Source organism: Neodiprion pinetum, chromosome 5 (assembly GCF_021155775.2).
Source record: "Neodiprion pinetum isolate iyNeoPine1 chromosome 5, iyNeoPine1.2, whole genome shotgun sequence".
Classification (NCBI taxonomy): Eukaryota; Metazoa; Arthropoda; class Insecta; order Hymenoptera; family Diprionidae; genus Neodiprion; species Neodiprion pinetum.
The window spans coordinates 24,735,542-24,757,319 of NC_060236.1; the positions used below are offsets into that span (position 1 = coordinate 24,735,542).

General features: G+C 38.6%; 1 protein-coding gene across 5 annotated transcripts in view; it reads right to left on the reverse strand.

Moving 5' to 3' along the window:
• unc-13-4A (BAI1 associated protein 3) overlaps positions 1–21,778 on the reverse strand; it is a 111,498-nt gene that overhangs the window by 6,904 nt on the left and 82,816 nt on the right. For 4 of the 5 annotated variants that reach the window (XM_046626301.2, XM_046626299.2, XM_069136205.1 and 1 more), the window contains exons 5-18: positions 19,487–19,654; positions 17,950–18,016; positions 11,337–11,526; positions 10,029–10,175; positions 8,924–8,968; positions 7,471–7,627; positions 6,556–6,759; positions 6,051–6,209; positions 5,535–5,704; positions 5,365–5,472; positions 5,085–5,234; positions 4,458–4,509; positions 3,694–3,735; positions 238–383 (exon numbers count right to left, since the gene is read on the reverse strand). In XM_046626301.2, the coding sequence (XP_046482257.1) occupies positions 238–383; positions 3,694–3,735; positions 4,458–4,509; positions 5,085–5,234; positions 5,365–5,472; positions 5,535–5,704; positions 6,051–6,209; positions 6,556–6,759; positions 7,471–7,627; positions 8,924–8,968; positions 10,029–10,175; positions 11,337–11,526; positions 17,950–18,016; positions 19,487–19,654 (1,805 nt within the window). The remainder of the gene's footprint in view (positions 1–237; positions 384–3,693; positions 3,736–4,457; positions 4,510–5,084; positions 5,235–5,364; positions 5,473–5,534; positions 5,705–6,050; positions 6,210–6,555; positions 6,760–7,470; positions 7,628–8,923; positions 8,969–10,028; positions 10,176–11,336; positions 11,527–17,949; positions 18,017–19,486; positions 19,655–21,778) is intronic. The other variant, XM_046626302.2, reaches the window with a different exon arrangement.

A 21,778-nucleotide genomic window follows, 5' to 3' on the forward strand; every position in this document is an offset into this window, starting at 1 on the left:
TCTTCTTGAATAATATTTTAGATATTTTCCAAATTTCGTAATAGAGAAAAAATTAAATAAGCGGAAAAATTTTATCATCAAGATCCTTGAACGGTACTCTTTTTTTCTTTGTCCGCGGAGCACAAAGCAACGTCACGAGTAAGTCTCAACACCAGAAACTTCACTTTAGTTGTCGGAGAATTAAAGTCTAGGCCAGTATTAAAATACAGTTGCAATTCTTAATCCCATCATGCTTACTTGACGAATTCTTGGAGTGCTAAGTACAACTCAAAAATCGGTGTCCCGATCTCGGCTCCTGGGGGAAGGACGTATTCTTCATCGCGACCCTGCCCATGGAGCTGGAGACAAGCGGCTGTAACTCGAGCGCCAAGTTCATTGTGTACCTGCGATAAGAAGTTTACGTTATTCACTGAAATTCACACGCTACGAAACTTTGCCCATAAAAGATTTCGCGATGCTACAATGCTTTCAACAGCAAACGTTGAAGTACTTGAGAAAAGTCATTGAGTATGCAGGGCTTCCGATTTATCTCCGATTCAAAAGGTCACCACTCGTCTCACCAAACGAAAATTTATACTGCCGTAGCAAAAAATGAGTATAAGTGAAAAAAGGATAAAATTTTTTTATGTTTTTCTTCCGCCAGGTTGAAAAATTTCAAATCACCGTTTTCACGATTTTTTTTCTGCCTAGAACATAACGATTACAAAACATAGAGCTTCGTTTCTTTGGAAAAAGAAATTTGGAAAGTACGATGAGTTCAACACGCATTTTTCTCCGAACGATGCCGAGGAAATAGCGCCTTGAATATCGATTAAAATACGTGGAAATAAAAGGCGAAATAAAATGTATGAAAATCCACATCTCTGTCGGACTATGTTATATTTTAATGTTAGATCAAACACGGATGAAATTCAAAGAGAACCATGTGCCGAACTTGTTGAAACCAGGATGGCCAAAGTTTGCGTGTTGATTCGATACGAAAGACGCGATGAGGGAGTCGTGCTAAATTGAAAACCAACAATAAGAAAGCTACAAGTCAAACAGGAAAAAGTCCCCTCATCTCAAACTGAGCGAATAAAGTCTGAAAGAAAGTGAGTATCTATTCAGGATAAAAGTTGATCCATCCGAAATGTGGTCGGCATACAGTCGTCGAATTGGATGGAAGATAGAATAGAAGTATGAAAAAAGTTTTGACACGGGTATGGAGTAGCGGAAGAAGACGGTTCAACTTCTTCCAACAAACATTTGCCGACAATGAAATGTAGACAAATGGAAAGAGGCTGATGGCGGCATCGGATCTCGTGCTTATATGTATGTTCAGTCGGACAAATGCCGAAATTAAAACTTTATCAAAAATTTCATGTAATTAAGGAAGATAATTTCCTAATCGCCGTCGAGAATTTTTTTACTCTTTATTCCTTCCAACCGGAATGACGAAGAAAGATTTGCGCATAAAATAATATGCAATTTTCAAATTGTGAGACTAAACTTTGCTTCAAAGCTTATTTATTCCGTTTCCAGAACTGCTACACATAACATTTACTCAAGGGAGGAAAAACCGATTAAACCAAAGTACAATAACGTTTGAAATGTTGAAATTCAACTTACTATATCGGTAATGAACGTAGCTTGATTTATAAATTAGAGCAACTGTGTCGTCTCACTAAACAATGAAATCAGTTACACGTTTTAATGATAATTACCGAACTAAATCAAGATTAAAGTCGGAGAAAAAAAAAATTTTTGCCCTGAAAAATAATTACTACGCGACGGAATCTACGTTTTCCCCCTTCGTTGAAAACGATTCATTACACTTGTCCCTTAACAGAGTTAGAATAGTTATTTCGTGCTCTCTATCACCACCGATCTCTGTGGAAATAAGTAATGGTCGACTGGCGCACATTACGTTGCGCGTGCAATTTCCACAAGCTGATGTTATCTGACAGAAAAATACCCATAGCTATTATAGATAAGCTTGCATAGCGCACGGCAGAAAATATTCAGCTTCGAATCGTAATTCTGAGGTCAATGTTCACACGGGAATTATAAATTATACACTCTAGTTCTATGTCTCATCGAACCGCTATTACTGATCTACTTTCAACCGAACGATCGTTTAATGTCGCTGATCGAAAAGTGTAAAAGAAATTTGAAGGATAATTGTGAAAAAACCACAGATACGTGGCTTTGTTTAAAGATTTAAAATTCATCCGCTTAATTTGGCCCAATCACTATGTCCAAATAATCGACATGAAATGACATTAATTCCGTCGTCGCCTTTTCTTTTTTTTTTTAATAGTTGTATAAATACTATAACTGTATAATATGGTATAACAAAGGCAATTTTTCTCGGTGTGTATATTTTGTAAACTAGAAGGCACCCGGCTTTCTCCCAAATAAATAATCGAGTGAACAAACTGTTTAATCTTCAACCAGACACCTCGTAGAACATGCATGAATTTTTTTCAGAATTTTCGCGGTACGTAAAGTAGCCAAAATAAGGGCAAGAAGCACAAGACCCTATGTAACAGTCAACGTATACCGAAAACCGTGTAACAAGGTAAGGATTAAAAGTACATAGCGACCGGGCTAGGTTTAAAAATGATGAAATAGAAGAGAAAATTTTTATTGCGAAATGGCAAATGACTCCGCTTCTACCTCATTAACACTTTTTCATTTTTCACAAAATGGATCTGACAAATAAAATTACATGCACAGTGCGTGAATATTATTCCGGAAATATTATTACGATTGTATATGAATATTTAAAACCTAATATATAATGTTTTATCATTGAAATTACATATCAACCGTAAAATAGCGTAAGTAATGGGGAATCGAATTTAAACTGATACTTGTAAGAAAGGTCGACAAATTTGTAATTATATCTACGCATCCGGAAACATTATACATTACCCGATATGAGTGACAAGTGTCACTCAACGTCATCTGAAAAAATCTGGGTGAAATAAATCATATCAAACATCTATTACTTTTTTTTTTTTTTTTCTGTACACCAGGGAGCACAACTTTGAAAGAACGTAAAACACCATACATTCACATACTACTAATCGAATTATGAATACAGTACAAAAAGCAAGCAGCATAGAGCTTTCGCATGGCATAAAATCGAGCAATAAATTCTGTACGTGTACGTTGTGCCTGACATGCGGCATTAGGCAGTATAGCAATGGGGGAGGTGCGATAGTGTGAATAAGACTTGTCGTTTTTTTTTTTTTTTTTTTTTTTCTTACGTCTGCGAAGTTCTATCACGTAAATCATAAGCCAAACTCTGTATAGCGGGCTATGCGTTCATGTCGTAACCTAAATTGTTTATCCTATAGTCATTGAGAATCATTGGCATTAATCATTCTAGAGCGATCAGATTGTAATTAGACACGAGTTACACGAACGTTTGTCCTGAAAGTCGCATGCATTTGAAAAAATGCAAAGAGGTTACAACGATAACGATGCTCGAATCAGTGTGCGATGTGTTTACAGTGGGTACATAGTATAAGGTATAGTTTATAGCAGAGGTCAATGCTCGTATACTGAATAAAGAATATAGTTCTGAGGGCGTAGAGAGAGAGAGAGAGAGATAGAGAGAGAGTGAGAGGGCGAAAGAGAGAGAGAGAGAGAGAGAGAGAGAAATAGAGGGGTGAGATACTAACATTGGTGTCTGATATAAAGTACCTCTGATGTGTGCTCCATGTGTGTCGCCACGTGTTCCGCCAGCTATGGACAAACATCTCGTTTACAGTTGGGTACCTCGATATTACCAGCTGACAACGATCTTTTAATCGTGTTGATTGATAAAATTATAATCATACCATTCGCCAAATTTTCAAATACGATCTGACTTATGGAATATAGGTATAAGTAACGCAATCTTGAAATGTATAGAATCGAAGAGTGAAATTCAAATCTCCTGATCAACGTGAATAAGCGCCACAGAAAAGTCCCGAAAAGTGATGTATGTTCATTGGTACTTCAATTTTCATTCTTATTCACGGATTTTTCTGAAACTCTGCAATTTTATTGCTCAATACGCATAAGCCTGGAGTTTATTGTTGCGAATAAGCTGGCTGACGTCACAAATGATCAAAAGCATGTAAAGCCAAACATAGCACATCGAGCAACGAGACACTGAACTTAGCGATGGGGGGGAAACTAGGGCGAAGCGAGCTTTCTTAGTATCTAATTCAACTCGCCCCTCAACCCCCCTTGAAAAAAATGTAAATGCAAAACTCGGTTATCAGAGTGTAAGTATTCATCCATGTGTCGTAAGTTTAATACTTACTCTATGGTAAGATACACTTCGCTCTAGTTGACCCCAAAGATTGTGATTATAATACATGTCAGTTAGCTAACATCACGAACGAATGCCGTGACTGATAGCAATAATTCAGTGTTTTGTTACAATTTTTCTTCTTCCCCTGAATATGTAATATACTTACCAATTTCTCCAGCTGCTTGTAAACGGCAGAGAAGTAAGGAACTCCGTTCGTACTGAAAGAAAAAATGCGATTCGAGTTCAAGATTGAACAAATGTCTTCATAACAATTTGCATACCACATCTCGCACTATACTCGATACAAGCATTTGTACTTTTAGTTATTGTGAATTCTTGAAGCTGAAACTAAAGTTTTTGCGATTTTTTTACGGCCTGGGTTGTTTAGACGATTCACAGTCATGAGACTGGCTAGGTACGTTTGTCTAGACGTTACAATTGGGCGAGGCATTTGAGATTTACGCAGTTGACAATTAATTACCCGTCCTGCATGCAAGTGTTGGAGTTCCGAGGTTTAACTTCTCCGGCAAAGTCTCGATGAGGAACAATTACAATGGCGAAATAAAGTACGCTAGAGTTCTCCAATTACTTCCGAGGCAGGATTTCTACATTCTCGCATTGCGAGTAGTTACCACTCTTGAGAGAAACTCTTTCTTTTGTCATTCATGAATGGTAAGACTTATGACCCGACGGCCTTTGCCATCTGCTTCTGGCAAGGACGCCATTGTGGGAAACAAACGTGAGCGGGACAGCGTAAAATTATGAATAATAATAAGCTCTCGATTCGACTTACTTTTCGAAGAGACTATTGTAGTAGTGCAACCCTTGCTGGAGGTCGACTAACAACGTCGTTACCAAGTTGGTAAAATCTTGCAGCACTTTATCCGCGTCCTGGTCAGGCTCACGGTCATAGTACATCGTTTGGTTCATTGTCTCCTCGTACCTGTATGGACATACACGTACGAACGTGACGGATGAAAAGATTGGACAAAGGACTGATACAGACTTCTCAAGTATTCGCGTACGCATCCGTAGTTTTGTAATTGCAGTCCTGCATCAATAGCCAAACTCACCAGTCGTGTGTCCCTTTCCTGAGCGCGGTGATGATTTCGCCTCGGATTTCCTTGTTGAACGGACAGCACTTCCAGAAGGCCTTCATATTTGAGAGCAGACCAAGACACCTTCGGACAGATTGAAATTGTCACGTCAGGCTCGTGTGCACTCGATATCGAATTTATCTCACCTCAGTAGGTAGTCCAGCCTTCCAATTGCCGGTCTGTGAAGAGGTGGGAAGAGCACGCGATGCTGGCGAACCTGGTTCAGCGCCATTTCGAGAAAGACGTTAAAGGAGTCGGTCAAGCACTGCTCCTCGTCTCTGGAAAGCGTGTCTGTCGGCCACAGGGAGTCCAGATCCTACTCAACGAGATAGACATAATGTTGTCTGTAGTGTCTTAGTCCAGTTCTATGTGCGTGATCTAAGCGTGGACTGGAAATAGAACCTAAGTATGCTAGTAATGGACGGTTGGTCTTCCCCGGTGAAAATATTTCCGGTCTGAAAACTGCCGGCAATGTTCGAAGGTACGATTAACACGGTTGGCGGAAGAGTGGCGAGGAAACTTGTGATTCGGTATTTCAGAACACTCTATATGTATATTCGAGGTATTCGGTTACGCAGTGTTAAACGAAGAGCTTCGCCAGGTTTGACGTCTGCGCGGTGAACAGGAACTAACTACGAACTTGAACCATCTTCAAAACTTGCCTGTAACAAACGATGCAGAGTTCTTGGGTCCACGCCCGGCTGCCTCGAAGTGGCCATCCACCTAATCAAGGCTTGCTGAAGTTCCGTGACATCCCCTTGAACTGCATGCTGATGCAGGATCGTCAGGGCCGTCTGAGGCAGCTCGCCCGTGAACTCGTTCTAACAAGAAATCGCAACTCTAGCAATTTCATGTTTCACTCATTCTCACAGCATGCCAATGAACCTTGCACTGTCTTCATCATTGTATGAAATTTCGAGTGGTGTCAGTGTAGCAATAGTATACAAGCATGCACCGTATCGGCAAAATGTCGGAAGCGTGTGCGAGAAAATTTCCTGATAGGTGAATTTCGGATAGAATTATTGATACCTTGGAACACTTTGGAACGAGAGTAATTTTCTTATGGTACCGTTTCAACTACTACAGATTACTTGTCTTGGGTATCGTTCGTTACTCGATTTGAAATTTTGGATCCACAGTCATTCACATCCTGTCCTGAATACTCACCCCTTGTTTGCTCATCTCGTGATTAAGAAAGATAGTGTAGAGCCTTTCCTGCTGCCTCAACTCCCCCCAATTGTCCTCTTCGGAGGTGCCTCTGTCCTCGCGAGTCGACAACCAAAGCTTGAGTCTGATCCTTCCCTGGATGTTGCTGCGCTGTGTCCTCGCCTCGAGCTTATACCAGCAGTCAAGTCCCGTGCTTGGAATATCCTGAAAGTTTTGCTTATGGAATGGATCTTCCGGAGTAAGATATTCGCGCTTGAGACACGAAACTTTCGCTTCGCTTAGCTCCTCCCAGCAAATAGGGTATAATGATACAGTGGCCCGGTTGCCAGGCGATCCGTAAATCGTTTATGCAAATCAACTTGGAAGGATAAACAATAAAGGACCCAGGAGACGAGGATGGAGCATATCTGCGGTGTTTCAGGGGTCGTATGAGGCGATGCTGAGCACAGCGCATCGGTGCTAAGCGAAAAGCGTAAAGTCTTTAGGGGTAACGAGGTGCCGAGATGAGGGCATTTTTCGAACCGCGACACCAATCTCCCTTTATTTTACCCCCTTACCTCTTCCCTCATCCTCTATATCATTCTACTTTTACGTCCACAAGTGCTGTCTATAAGAGAGCAGGAAGTCATGGAAGGTTGTAGAATTTTTATCGGTTACGTTTCTCAAATTTCACAAAATATTCGTGATTAGTTGGAAAAGGGGTAATGAAAGACTCGAATGAAGATTGAGCCGCTTATCCTTGATCTGGAAAACATTTCGCCGGAAAAAAATGACTCATACAAGAACGTGATAAGAACGGAAGTGGTGACTGGCGATTCGATTGATTTGATTAATCGCCATTCTTGTATTGAATTGACACATTTATATCCCTCGGTAATTGCTTATCAAGGTTCAGCTGAAGGGGGCGAGGCTTACCTGGAGTGGCACATTGACGCATCCGAGAAAGTCATCCTGACTGCCGGATCTCGCGCTCTGAGCGATCTGCTTGAAGAACCTTCCAAGGCCCTTGACTCCACGAACCTCATTTAGTTTGCTCACGGCGTCAAACACCGAGGATTCGTCATCGTGGTCCCTGTAACCATGTCTGTCAGAAACACAAAACTACTGGCATTTTAAAAGCCATTCACAGGTACGAATACGCAAAGCTAAGAGGTACATCGGTGTGGTTTGAAAATACGTAAAAACGGCTATGGCTTAACTCTTCAAAACCAGAAGTACATCAGTTCATCCCAGAATATTTCTAGGCTCGAGAGGTTTCAAACAAAATCATCGCGTTAGGCTTTGAAGAAGTTGAAAATGCAAAATGAATCTGCTAGAATTTTTTATATGGTACTTAAAATATCGCGACTTGACGTTAAAGCTTACATTTAGAAGATTCGTTTTCTTTCAAAACTGTGAATGGTAATGTGCGATCTACGCATGCTTCTTCTTTCGTGAAATTTTTGAGAAAACTGACGGCATATCTGTTTTTTCATCAAGTCGGAACGTGAGTATAACACGGCTTTCGTAAAAGGTTGACGACTGATCCACGATGAAAACGTCATCTCACTTCAAGACAACAAAACTTGGAGTGACTTGATGTACTCAAAATAATTTGTCTGACTTAACTTCAATTCAAATGACTTAATAACTTCAAGTGGTTACAATTATTGAGTATACGAAGTTCTTTCACGAAAAGATGAAATGAATTAAAGTTACTTCTGACGGTTTCGAATGAAGTCAGAATAATTCTCACCCTAATTCTTAGAACAATAAACGTATCTGATTGTGAGTTCTGTGAATCCGTTTTTCCCAAAACACATAATCGTGGTACGTAAATCTCTATCAAGAGATAGCCGAAGTAAATTTCATTCAAACGTCTTGCACTTGGACTTATCTTTAACGTTCACGGAATGAGAATTGACGTGCTTAAAGTTCGCGTGCTTTGATACTGGATGAAGTATAGGCAGCAACTTTAACCACTGCTGAGATTTACACCTTGGAGAACTAAATGCAGGATACCTAATTGTCGGCGGTTCATTTAAAGCTCGGTCAAGTTATCTTCCCATGCGTTTCGGTTCATTGATCATGAATGCCGTGTCCACCGAGCGGATGTCCGGCCGTGATTATTTGAAAAATGGGGCTCCCGTCGTCAAAAGAAAATGGTGGGGGAGCATGAAGCGCGTGCACGGAATTCCGGAATCCAGTTCAATCATGGCGGATATACGTGGGGTTGGAATCGGGAGGAGGGGGAGTATATTCGAATGTATCATCAAACCGTGCGCTTGGAATAGAGTATATATTACATTCTACCGATCGTTTACGTGTAGGAGCGATCCAAATACACAAGTAAAAATATATGATATTCCAGAGGAATATTTACACTCACCATATATCCAAATGCAAAATATCCGTGTTTATGTCATCTATGTCGCTGAAATTGTGGCATAAAAATGAGGTGGATTAAAAGTTGAGTTGACATTATTCACAAGAAAGGAAAGTGTTATAGAAATAATTTGTTACAGTTCGACAGTTTTTCCTGTCCCTAATTAGATCCTTCGAAATCCATATAAATCCATGGTGAAATTTCGCTAATAATAATTTCATTGCACAGACGAGATGAACAAAAAATTCCAAATAAGCTTGTCTCGTGTTCTCTTATTCGTGTAGAAAGGTCAAGTCGGTGAAATTTGTTGAAAAAAATTCTTCTTCCTCCTGATATTCTTGATTGCATGTATTTTATACGCCCATTGGAATTTTCTACGAAGATATAAGAATTCCAAGAAGGTCCAATTTACAAAATTCTATAAAAATTTCATAGAAATATTTGAAGAAAATTTTCAGAATTATTTTCAACGAGTGGAAGAGGGAAACTTTTTTCACAATATATCAGGAATTTTCACACCACTGACTTATTTACCGAATAAACACAGCATCGATTCGTTCGCAGCTCTATTTTCATGTAAATTGATACCCATCAGGATAACAGCAGCTGGGTTACAGCGAAACTTATCGATTTGTTTCGAAGTCGGCTGATTTTCAATTGAAATTTATAAAATTGTCAGTTTTAACATTTTTGGTATACGCTCTTGCGACAAGGTTTCAAAATCATCGTGTAACTTGTTTTGATTCTCCGAAATTCAGACGAAAGTCGGTCAAATTTGACGAAATCTTGTATCAATTCGTTCTCCATTGGACAAAGTCTTTCCACGGGATTACCGACATCGAAGTAAAAATCGTAAAATCCCTCACGAAATTGAATGAAATCCATCGCAAACTCTGAAATCGTGAAAGATCCGGAAATCCGTTCCGCGATATTTTTTACATGATCAAAGCCCAGCAATTGGAGATTGAATCGAGATATAAATTGATTTTCTCTTTTTGCCCCCCTCCCCCCTTTTTTTTTTTTTTTATTTTGTTACAAGGAGAATGACCGGTCGTGGGATCGGTAAAACAGCGAACCAATCTATCGGTAAAAACGGTTGTCAACTCACAAGCGAAATTTTTCTTCCCATCGTGGACTCAGCGTGTGCGGTTTCACCGATGTGGCACGAATGTACTTTGCTGGAACAGCTCCGCCGAGTGAGTCTCGATGCTCACGACGACTTCCGTGTTCCTTACGCTTGAAAGATAGTCTGAAACTGATTGAAAACTGGCATGGTTGAACGGTCGATATGAAAATATCAACGCTGGTCCTTTTTATTTATCATAATTATTTTAACTATCGTTTTTTCATACGAATTGCCAGAAATAACTCTTAAATTTATTCTCCGTAACTTCCTACTAAATATTGTTAATAATGAATCGATGATTATTTTTCAATGCATAAACAATGTCCGATCTTAATCATTGTTACAAGTAATATTAAACATGTCTGTTGACGGAAAATTTTTCAATAAATATTCAATATCAAACTCATTGCGTTATTTACATGATTTAACAATTTGTATAGAATGATCGGAAATTAAAGACTATGGAGTAGAATTTCCGGAAAGCGCGTCAATTTCAAAGATTGCTTTTCTCATCATTTCCCTTAAGGAATAATCATCATGCAAAGTTGAAACCTGAAGGTTGATTAAATTTTCCAGCCAAGTATCGAGCAAAATTTCACATTCTATTCATGTTCCAATTATAGATATTCAATTATATCTTTGTTTAGCCGTTTCTCAAAATTATATATTTATAATTTAGACCCTAATTCTCTGTTTTCCGATGTTCGTTATCTGCGCATCACTTTGCATCAATATTTAATGTCCTAATCGAGCTAATTGATTCTGCTTATTCATTATCTGATTTTCATTACTCGTACCTCGCCCCCGATTACCATATCACTTCACTTGAGGTTACATCATGATTACATGGCAAAAAAATTAGCCGTTAAAGCCAGGAAATCGTTACAAAAAAAAAAAAAGTTATAAAAACCGATCTTACAATCAAAAGCGTGAGAAATATTACAAAGCGAAACTGGTCCTTCAGAAACAACTGCTGTTAAACGATCAGTCAGATTAACAGAGCTCTCATACATTCAATATTGTAATCAAAATCCAAAATGGATCTATAAAAATCAAAATTCACACAAAAAGCTGATATTATTAAAATGGCGATAAAAAAAATCACGACTCAACGGTTCCCTGACCTCGTCTGGAAGAAAACCTCATTTCTTACGTGTGCTAGAAAAGTTTGTTAAAATGGCTGTCTTTATAACAACGGTTCGAGTATTGTCGATGCTCCGAAGATACGGGGCACGTGTAACATTCATTCATCCATGGTAAATTCAATCTAGCAATATACGCATCGTGTACCTGTGATGCTTCCTCAGCTTCTCGTGATGAGAATTGTCGTTGTCACCGCCGTCAGATAAGGCCCGAGTCGCTTGCCTGGGTGACGCCGGCGGTGTGTGCGGTGAATGAGCGCTCAAATTTGGTTGAGGACTGAGCGGTGCTCCGCCATTACCCGGCTGAATACCCAGCATGCAGTAGGGGTCGCTGAAACCTTGAACAATCACGGTTTCATCGTTTAAAAATACCTTTTAACAACGATCCTGGGTCATACGAATCTTCCACGTTCCGAGATCTAGATACTGCGCGTGCGCGTCGGTAAAGTACGTCTGCGCATTCTACCAGCGCACATTTCATACTTCCCGCCTTTGCGCATGCGCAGTGGGTAGATTCGGGGACGTGGAAAAATTTCGGTGATCTAGAAGCCTGTCTACTTTAGATTATTCGTTTTGAAATCTATTTTTGAGGGAAAAACATGTAACGGGATCGTCGTCACGTTATTCGCGTGTTATGGGGTGGAAGAATTAAATTCACGTTGAAAGGACGCTGTTTCACAGCGGTGGTAAATTTTTTGGACTTGCCGATAACGATCGTCAATGCTGGAAACGTATGGCGCAAATCGTTTAGGACGAAAGACGATGAAAAAGACGGTCAAAACGGAATCAGCTACATCGCGTGAACTCGACGTAAAAAATGGGATCGATTTTTCCCATAAGTAGGTAAATATTCCATCGAGACAAACAGTTTAGGTACGCCGGAATATTCAATTTCACCGCACATATGATATAGCGCGATTACCAATCTATTATAATAGCGTATAACGGCAGCGGTTTGCGGCTCGTAAAGTCAACCCGTCTAAACGACGAAGGATGCTTGCCGGAAACAGCGATATTGGCATACAAACCGCACACGATGAAAGCCTGAAACGGTAAACTAAACTCGGATTCAAAAATCCAAAGAACAGAGGCACGTTTTATGTAATTATTATCACTCTCATCATTAACGTAACGAGGTAAATAATATGAAACGAGTTGAAGGTAGAAATTCCTACCGTTCTCTGTGATAATTATTACGGATTTGACCTCAAGTAATCTGATATGACGTGGGAGAGTGAAAATAATGTATCACAGGGAAATTTCGGGATTCGAAAACGATTTCGTATAACACCAGTCCGTGTGCGATACAACGATTCTCGTCATCTGGGAGAAATAAAACGCAGGTTCCCTTCTGCGGGATTCATTATTTTGACCGGCTTCAACCTACCAACAACAAATCAATGCGATTCTGAATTGACTAATCTGAATGAGAACTGGATCGAAGATTGTTAATTTGTGAATTAAAGGTGCAAAGTCAAATCGAATTCATTTTTGCAGATTAAGGGGGCGTGTACGAGGAGACTGTTGAAAAGTGTGTGAATTTTTGGAATTTGCATCTCGATGACCAATTATTTAATTTTATTGTGGCTTATTTTATTCAGAATTATGCAGATCGAGATTCATTCTGATGATTTTTTTTTTTTTCAACTGGAAGCATCGTTATTCTCAATAACGTCCACAATTTCGCTTCATCTCCGATATCTTAAAAACTGTTTGGCCAATTTACGTGAAATTCGGAGACATCATTTTTGGCTAATTTATCCCCGTTACCGTGTTCCGACTTTTTTTCTAAACCTTAAACAAATTGGTGACGATTTGAAGTTGAAATCCAATTTCATGTAAAAAATGTTCAACTTCTTTGTCAAACGTCCCAAAAACTATAACAATTTGAGAAAATCGGGATGGTGGCAGAAAGGATAAACTATCTAAAAATACTGTCCACAAATTTAAAGAAAATTGGTTGACCCGGGTTTTAAATATCGTGACCACTGAAAAATATGTCACAGAGCGGGGGAGTTGACGTTATTTTTAATAAAAATGCTTTATACAAATTAATTCCAATGATAAAAATCCATCAACAAACCTCGATCCAAATATTTTCGAACAAACCAAACTCCAATCAAATTAAATAATTGACTGTCAAGATATAAGCTCCTGCAAAATTCACCCATTATTTATTTTCCTTCTCAACTCATTTCGTTGATATTATACATGGCAGCAATCGACGTGTATTTTATTTTTTTGCTGTTTTTCTTGCTGTTCTTGTTATTGCCGCTTCATATACCGAGGGCGAATTGTGTTGCAAGGGTGTCATTTATCGAAGGGGGATCAATATGACTCGGCTTACTAACAATCGGGCAACGATAGGCTCTCGCTCCTGAAAGCTATTCGAAATATTTACTGCCCGACAGAAATTGATCCTCCGCGTGTCTGTAATGCTCTTTGAATTGGCCCCATACCCATGGTTATTGGGGTTCCGTAATATCGGGTTTAAGAGTCACCGAAAGAGGTTAGGCGAAACATTATTTACGTTTTACCCGTTGTGTGAGTTTTTATACGCATATATATAGCTCGTTAAACCCGCGTTAGGCTCGAGCGGAAACGGTTGAATCAAAAACCGTCTGTGCGTAACTGCTGGAGTAAGGTTTCAACGAAAAAGAGAAAATAAAAAATTTCAGACGGACAGAAGAACGACGACGAAGAGACGGGGAAGTTTGGAAAAAAGGCAAATCTTTTTACACGGTATTTACCGCATTTTAATCATCCACCCGATAAAGTCAGTTCTCTTCGGTATAAATTGTCGGAAAATCGTAAAAACCTCAGTGATGAATGGCAAAAAGTCCGACAATTTTTTGACTCCGTTTATCAAGTTTTCTTCGTTATGAAGAATTGAAAATTTTCCATCTAATCGACGCAGAAATTTTTGTCGCGGTTTGTATGCGGATGTATTTTTTCGTAACTTCTAATACAATAAGAAGAAAGCGACTGAGCTATTATTTGAATGAATAATTTTTCCGAATAGAGAGATTTGGCTTTAAATATTCAGAGACCATCTGGAAATGTTAGAGAGAATAAACAATACAGTATCTGAAATATTTCAAAGCTGACTAAAACTCGTCCTCCATTTTTATTCCCATCAAGTCCCATGATTGTCAAATCATTCTCTTACGCTGGTTTTAATAATCGTTACCTTGATATAATTTAGCACCTACGAAAAATATCGTTTTTTCTTTTCTTTTACTGGAAACATGAAGCCACCCAACAATTCGTAATGTTCATCATTGCTTAATCGATTTATCGTTTGCTCAAAGTTTACTGGGATGTTCAAGTTCGTCAACTTTCAAATTCCATTTCGAAAAATTCCCCGAATCACAGCAAGAAAATTTTTATGTCATAGACATGTTACAAAAATCTGGAACCCCGCTGCAAGACCATTTCAAACCCTTGTAAGTGGTTAAATGGTTAGTATTATGATTTGTAATAGAGCTGCTGGGTTTTTTGGACGTCGCATAGCTTCAAACACCGAAGCTCAACTTGGATAAAAATCAACTGAAGCAGTTTGGGAATATTTCATTGAGACATGACGCGGCATAACTCGTAAGTCGGTTTCAGAGAAACCCAATATCGGAGTCTGAGTTACGGGTGAATTTTTCATCCAACACGAGCGAGTGTCTCCGTCTGATCGAAGAGGCTAAGACAAAAGGCGAATTCTTTTCCTTTCAAATGACTAAATGATTTTTAGCGATCTCAAAGAGATGAGATTCAATCCCTTGTTTTCGTTTTTATTATTCCGCATCCACTGCAAGTGAATTATAAATATTTGTGCTAATATTGTAACGCTGTAACCCCGTTAAGTATTTGACCATAAAAACCGGTGGAAGATAAACAAGAGTTAGAATTTTTTGTCAATTTCACAGCTTGCAATTTGACAGATGATATTCTAGCTATTTTTGCGTAGAAAAAGATTGTTCACTTTCTACTGAATTTTTGAAATCATTCTTTGCCTCGGAGAAAAAATGTCAATGACCGGATGACAGCTTTCGTAATTCGGTAAAAAAGTGAATGAAACGAATATGTTCGATTACGAGAAAACGGTTACCTAAATATGTATCCACCTGAAAAAGACCATCGAGAAAAAATGAATCGATGCAGTTTCTAAATGCATAAAAAAGAATGAACAAAAAATCGGTGCCACTTTGTTCAGTCGATTGAGATTTTTCCAAAGTCTTGCATTTATTTGGGTTTTGCCATTTTGAATAAACCAACTCCGTGCATTTTTTTTTTCACAATTCAGTGTGATTCACAGCAAAATTAATAACATCGAAGAGCGTATTTTGAGAAAGTTAATACTTTACTCTTGCACACAATAAAATCAAACAAATGATTGCTGAGAAATCTATTCTCTATTGATACTTAAAAATCTTTTTTTTCACGGACGTCGAGGGGTTAAGAACCCCTGAAATTTTTGAAATCTTCTGAAAACCTTAGAAATCTCTTGTAATAATCTACAATCTTTTAATATCCTCAGAAATCTTCGGGACTCAAAAATCTTTTATAGTTTTTGATATATTCTGAAATCTCCTGAAATCATTAGGAATCTCTTGAAATCGCTTGCAATCCTTTGAAATTCTTCAAAATCTCCTGAAATCGTCTAAAACCTTTCAAAAAATCTTTTAACATCCATTCGAATTATTGATATCTTAGAAATATTTGAAGTCATCTAAAGTTTCACGTAATCTTTTCAAATCGTCTGAAATCTCTTGAAATCTTTTGAAATCTTTTGAAATTTCTGAAGTCCCTGTAACTTTTTGGAATCTTTTGATATTCCTAAAATCCTTTAAAGTCGTGCCAAATTCTTCAAATCTTCGAAATACTTGACATCGTCTAAAGTCTGTTGCAACCTTTTGAAATCGTCTGAAATCTCTTCAAGTCTTTTAAAATTTTTTGCAATCCTTCGAAATCTCTTGAATTTCCTGACATCACTATAATCTTTTGAAATCTTTTGAAACCCTTGTAATTTCGAAATGACACGTACATTAAATTCCTGAGTGATCTTCTCCTCGTCAGACGTTCATTCCGGTTCACCTAAATTCGAGATATGCTTATTGTCAGACAATCGCGCTTTCACCTCGAGCTTGAAAAGCTCGCCTGTTCCCGAGATACGAAGCTGAGACTCAAGGAACTAGCGCTGAAGTATGACTCTAATTGGCCCGCATCGGTAGAATGTGGAGGTATAACACGAGCGCATCGAGGGGGTTCTACAACCCCTGACGTTTAACGTTGTGTCAAACAAACGCTCGTTACCTTCGAAGTAACCAGATTATCGTAAGGGTCCAACTACGTTACCTCATTACTGCCTGCAGCGATCTTTGTTTATTACGTAGCGTACGCGACCCTGTGAAGCGAGACGTTTATTACACCGTCGTAATTGTGACAACGTCATTATGCAACGTTGACGATAAATTCAGCAGTCACGTTTGAATATACATTTTATTTCCTGCCGTGCTGCGAGTACTTTGATTTTCATTTGACCAGGTTGGTTGACCAAAACTTTATCGGAGTATTTAACTTTATAAATTGAATATTCATCAAATTCCTGTGTTTTTTAACTACGAATATCTCTTCGGAAATGTAGAAATAAGAAATACCGAAATTACGAACAGAAGCTCTGAAATTGATGCTTTATTTTAAATCGATTTAAAATTTTCTCAATTCTAATAAATTCGTTCGAATTCCATCCAAGATTGTTCATCTTATTTATGAGACTATTTCCGAGAATGACATACTAACATACCTATATTTTTTTCTTCCAGTGGTCGATTCAATATCGTTAATATTTAAATATGTAACGATGCCGACATAGTAAAAACAAAAATTCCAGCGTATTTGTAGAAAATACTCTTTCAAATAAAATAAGCCATCGTAGAGTGAAATCGAACGAATCCACTAGATTTCTAAACATTTTCAACCGACTCAAAATCAAGTATTTTCATGTATTTTCTTCCTTATTGCTAGTAAGCATTTTTGAAGAGATCTTCGTAACTTTAAAACACTACAACTTAATTCATATAATCGATGTATATCAACGATTTTTTCACAGAACCAACAAAAAATATTAAATTTTGGCCCATCAGCCTCTTCAAAAAGCTCTGCAACCTTAGATAGATTGGTCAAAAATAATCGCAAGTGAGAGCAAAATTCCCTGACAGCTGTACTCATTTCGTAGATTGAGTAGAGTTACGAAAAAACTTGTTCACAGACTCGAATTCGGGAATTAAATATGCTATAAGCTTGAAATAATGGTTGTGTACAGTGTTTATCCCAATCTATTTTAACGCTACAGTTTTTCAAAAAAAGTTACAAGAAACAGCTGTGAAATAAAAAAATTCAGACACGCTTTATTCCGAATAAGAACCCAAAGCGAGATAAATTTTTGAAGCTTTGTCTGAACCGGCCATATTTCAGAAAAATGATACGCTACAGAGACTATCTTTAGTTATCTCCACAGCTTCTTTCCCCTCCATGAAACCCATGAAAGAAATATTACCGGACGCAAAAATCATCGGTAAAAAAGTTGGCAAATAAATGACAAAGCCAGAGGATGAAAATATTTCCCCAACATTTACGAGCTTGCCGGTTATCGTTATTGAAACTTTTCGGTCTCACCACACCAGTAGTAAATAATCCCGACAGCTCACTGAGTACCTTATGGGAAGTGCCGTCAAGGGGATTTGCTACGGAAAAAAAAAAAATTGACTTACCATTAGCGTCTTTCGCCTCGAGTCCATCCGCTTCGATAACGACGACACTTAGGACGACGATGGGTGGCTGCAAGGAACAAGAAAAAGGTAAAAGAAAATACAGTCCAAGTATAAAAGCATTCGAGGCTCTCGATGCTAGTGGAAAGTTTCTTAGAGAAGTTGCAGTGGATGCTTGGCAAATTTTCTTTCAAACAGACAACTTGTTGGAAACGCAGTTTCACCGTCACGATGAAACCTCGGACAAGCATTACTCGCAAAGTTTGCTTGCGCGTTGCGACACCGCGGCCGGTCGCATTTTATTAAAAAAATATTACCCGTCGGGCGCCAATTGCTCTCCGCAACGATAATTGAGAACGAAGCGGAAATACAGAAGCGTAGAGCTACAAGATCCTTCTCAGGACGTTTGGACTGTACCATGGGCTGTGAATGGTTCTTGGGTTAGGTAAATGAGCGCAGGCAACGAATCGACGTGACAAGACAGGCAATTTTTATGCCATGGAAAATTAATATTCGTTTATGCAACAGATTAACGGGATAACAAGGAATTTATAATACTGTAAGAGCGAGGGTGTCGGGTGTTTGGGAGCTAGCATAATTTCAAGTGTTTTTAGAAAAGGAGAGTGTGTGGAAAATTATAAAGATAATGGATAAGCTTCCGTTGTCTGATAGTTACGCGATGATTGGTAATAGTGAACCTACACTTCCGGTTGGTTTTACTTGTACATATTAGGGTAAAGAATCACCGCCGTTGTCGGATGGTTGTTACAATGATAATTAATTAATTGTAAACTTCCAATGAATTGATCAAATTGTGTGAATTTAGCGGTTACAAGTGAAATTATAGTAGACGGATTCTGAAGCGTTACAGCATGTTTCGAATTAGTGATGAATTGTCCAAAAATGGGGTTCAATCGTTCAGTGAAAAAGTTCTCGTTTACGATCCCAATCGATTAACATGCACGCTTGAAATCCAAGGTTTTTATCCATACGAATTTTTGAGCCTAGCAATTAAGAACTAAATTCTTTTTTCACACATTTTCAATGTAGGAGATACAAGTCCCAGTTATCACACTTTTTACCGTCTGATTGTCAGAATTTTCTCGAGTAAAATTTTATTCGATTCAGATTTAGGGAACTGCAGATGCATCCCTGGCACACCGAGAGAAAATTTTTAGTCGCTCCAACGCAAGTTTCAATACAGCTTTTCGAATTTTCGAAAAAAAGTTGCGGAGTGTGACAACTTAGCCCAGAGGCGGAACGGGAAAAATTGATGATTAATTGTTTTTGCACCTTCGTTTTCTTCTCATGGTTTCGATGCGAGAAACTGGGGTTTTCAATGTATATTTTTGAGCAATAATTCTATTCTTCGTTGTATTTTCTCCCGGAAACCACGAAACAGTGGACCTAGACTCCGAAAATCCCTAAAAACATGAAACTTATGTCGACGGAAAAAAGCCACGTTTCTAACCTAATGGAAGATGATGAAACGTGAGAGATTGAGACGTGCGCCTGCTTTGTAAGGAATTTGAAGGCTGACCTTTTCTTCCGATGCGATATTGAGGCAACGCCGGTGCTGGTCCTGAGGAACGCCGAAGGCTTCCTGGGCATATCTGTAGAGATCCTCCTTGTAGTGGGCGTATTGTCCCGTGCTGGCACCGACTGTGTTCGCGACGGTATAAAGCACTTCGATATACAATTGTTCCATCTGGAACATCGAAGGTAATGTAACGGCGGAGTGCTGACTATTTTCAGTTATCATCAAATCAGAATAACAGATGTAATTACAGATACAAAATGAAAATGAGTTTCGTAGCTGGAACCAGAAAACCTGGTAGGTATGTGTTAGTGTTATTTTTTATTACGGTAGCTCGTTTTATATTTTATCATAACTTGGAACAGTAAATTCATGTTAACGCTGTGCTTCGATCATTAAGAAAATTCAGTTTTCTGAACAAACAGATTCACTGTTGCTTTGGCCAAAAGAAATAGAGTATTGACATTTCTGATTACATTGAATCGTTATCTTGTACCATATTTTATTGCGATTTCAGCAATATCCAAACGGTTGTTTTAACAATACTCATTGCAATAGTTTTTAGTAATTAGAACAAATAAAGTTTTTCATAGCGTCTTTAAATCACCGTTTGAGGTATTGCTTTTCAAGACTCCGTTTCTATTTTACCTGCTATTGGGAAATAATGTGTTCGGAATTTTTGGATTTGGAATAAATCTTTCGACATGTTTAATTAAGGGAGACCGTGGCAAAGTGGGCTAATCAAAAAAAAAAAAAAATACATGATCACAGTTATTCGAATGACATTTTACCATTTCTGTTTACTTCCGGTTGATGAAAATATGCCACCTTTTGGGCCGCTAAGTATGATTAAACCTGAAAAAAATGTTCGTCGTACCCGACTTTGCTGAAATTTTCTCTACATTTCCAAACACTTGTTTCTTTCCCCATCAAATATCACGAATGACTTACGATTCATATTCTAACGATTCCAAAGCTGGATTCTCCTCAAACAAATTTCCATTTTTCCAAGCAATGCAGCAGCCTGCTTTTATTCAATATCTCGCATTCAATCAACTGAAAGATGAGTCATAAGATTTTAACATAATTTTAGGAGATTCGTTTAAATCCTGAGTCAATGCACTGTAAAAATCCGGTACATTACCAATTTCTTGCACCTATTAAAAAACCACTTGCAACTATTAAGTGTCTGAAACCAAGCCTTGGATACATAGAAATAGTAAAAAACCGCATAAATAAGATTCTGAAAGAGATAAAAAGAAAAAAAAAAAGAATATTTCTGCACGCCGAGTGCAGCGAGAGGTTTCAACCCTGACATGTTCTATATGGAAATTCTCCTTTCACCACGAACGCAAACTGCGATTGGTTTGCGTGACAAACGCTCAATGTCTTCATAGCGTCGCGGTGAAAGCCGATGGCTTGACAATGCAGGGTGAGTTAACATTGTCTTCGTTCTATATACCCGACATACCTACAACACGGGGTCGCGTTGATGATGTATTATTCATTGACTGTAAACTAGCTCCTCGTGACTCCACTCGCTAATCTTTTCAAATGCTTTTTGTGGCAAAACTATCAAACATAGCAGCATGCTCTCGTAGACTTTTTTTGCAGAGCTCATCGAGAGCTTTAAAACCTTTCCACACAACTTTCCTCTATCTGTAAGAGTTTAATCAGCATTCTCACAATTGTGCGATCACGTTTCGATTTCGCTTACAAATATCGTTATATCTTCAAAAGTATTGATCCGGTTGTAACGAAATGTCTTCCAAGTTCTGGCCAGACGTTGAAGCTGTACACAGAAAAAAGAAGAATCAAAATCGGTTGAGCGGTTCTGGAGTTACAAGCGAACATACTTAGATAGACGTTAGGATTTATGTCGAGAGGCTCTCTTGAAAGGACCTGCTCGTAGCGCGCGCGATTCAAATTGCCTAATTTTCATTGGCTGACATCTATTTTCGCAGCCTGAAGCAAAACTTCGCCGATAAAAAGAAATTCCCTAGAATCGACCGGCCGACAAGTGACAGTCGATCATAACCTCTCTCTCGTATTAAGAATGGCCGGATTTTTACAAGGTTGGCCACGCATATAAACTAGACGAGCTGCAATTGTCGAGAAGATCGTTTCAAGTGAACCTCTCGGTACACACGTAGAGAAGAAGAGAAGAAGAGAAGAGCAGGCACATGTACTCTTCACCTGCCCTCGAAAATTTCCAACACTCAAGACGTCGTTCACTCCTCGCACTCTTTGTCTTGCAGAAATACACAACGAGAGAGAAATTTTTACTAGCGGTTA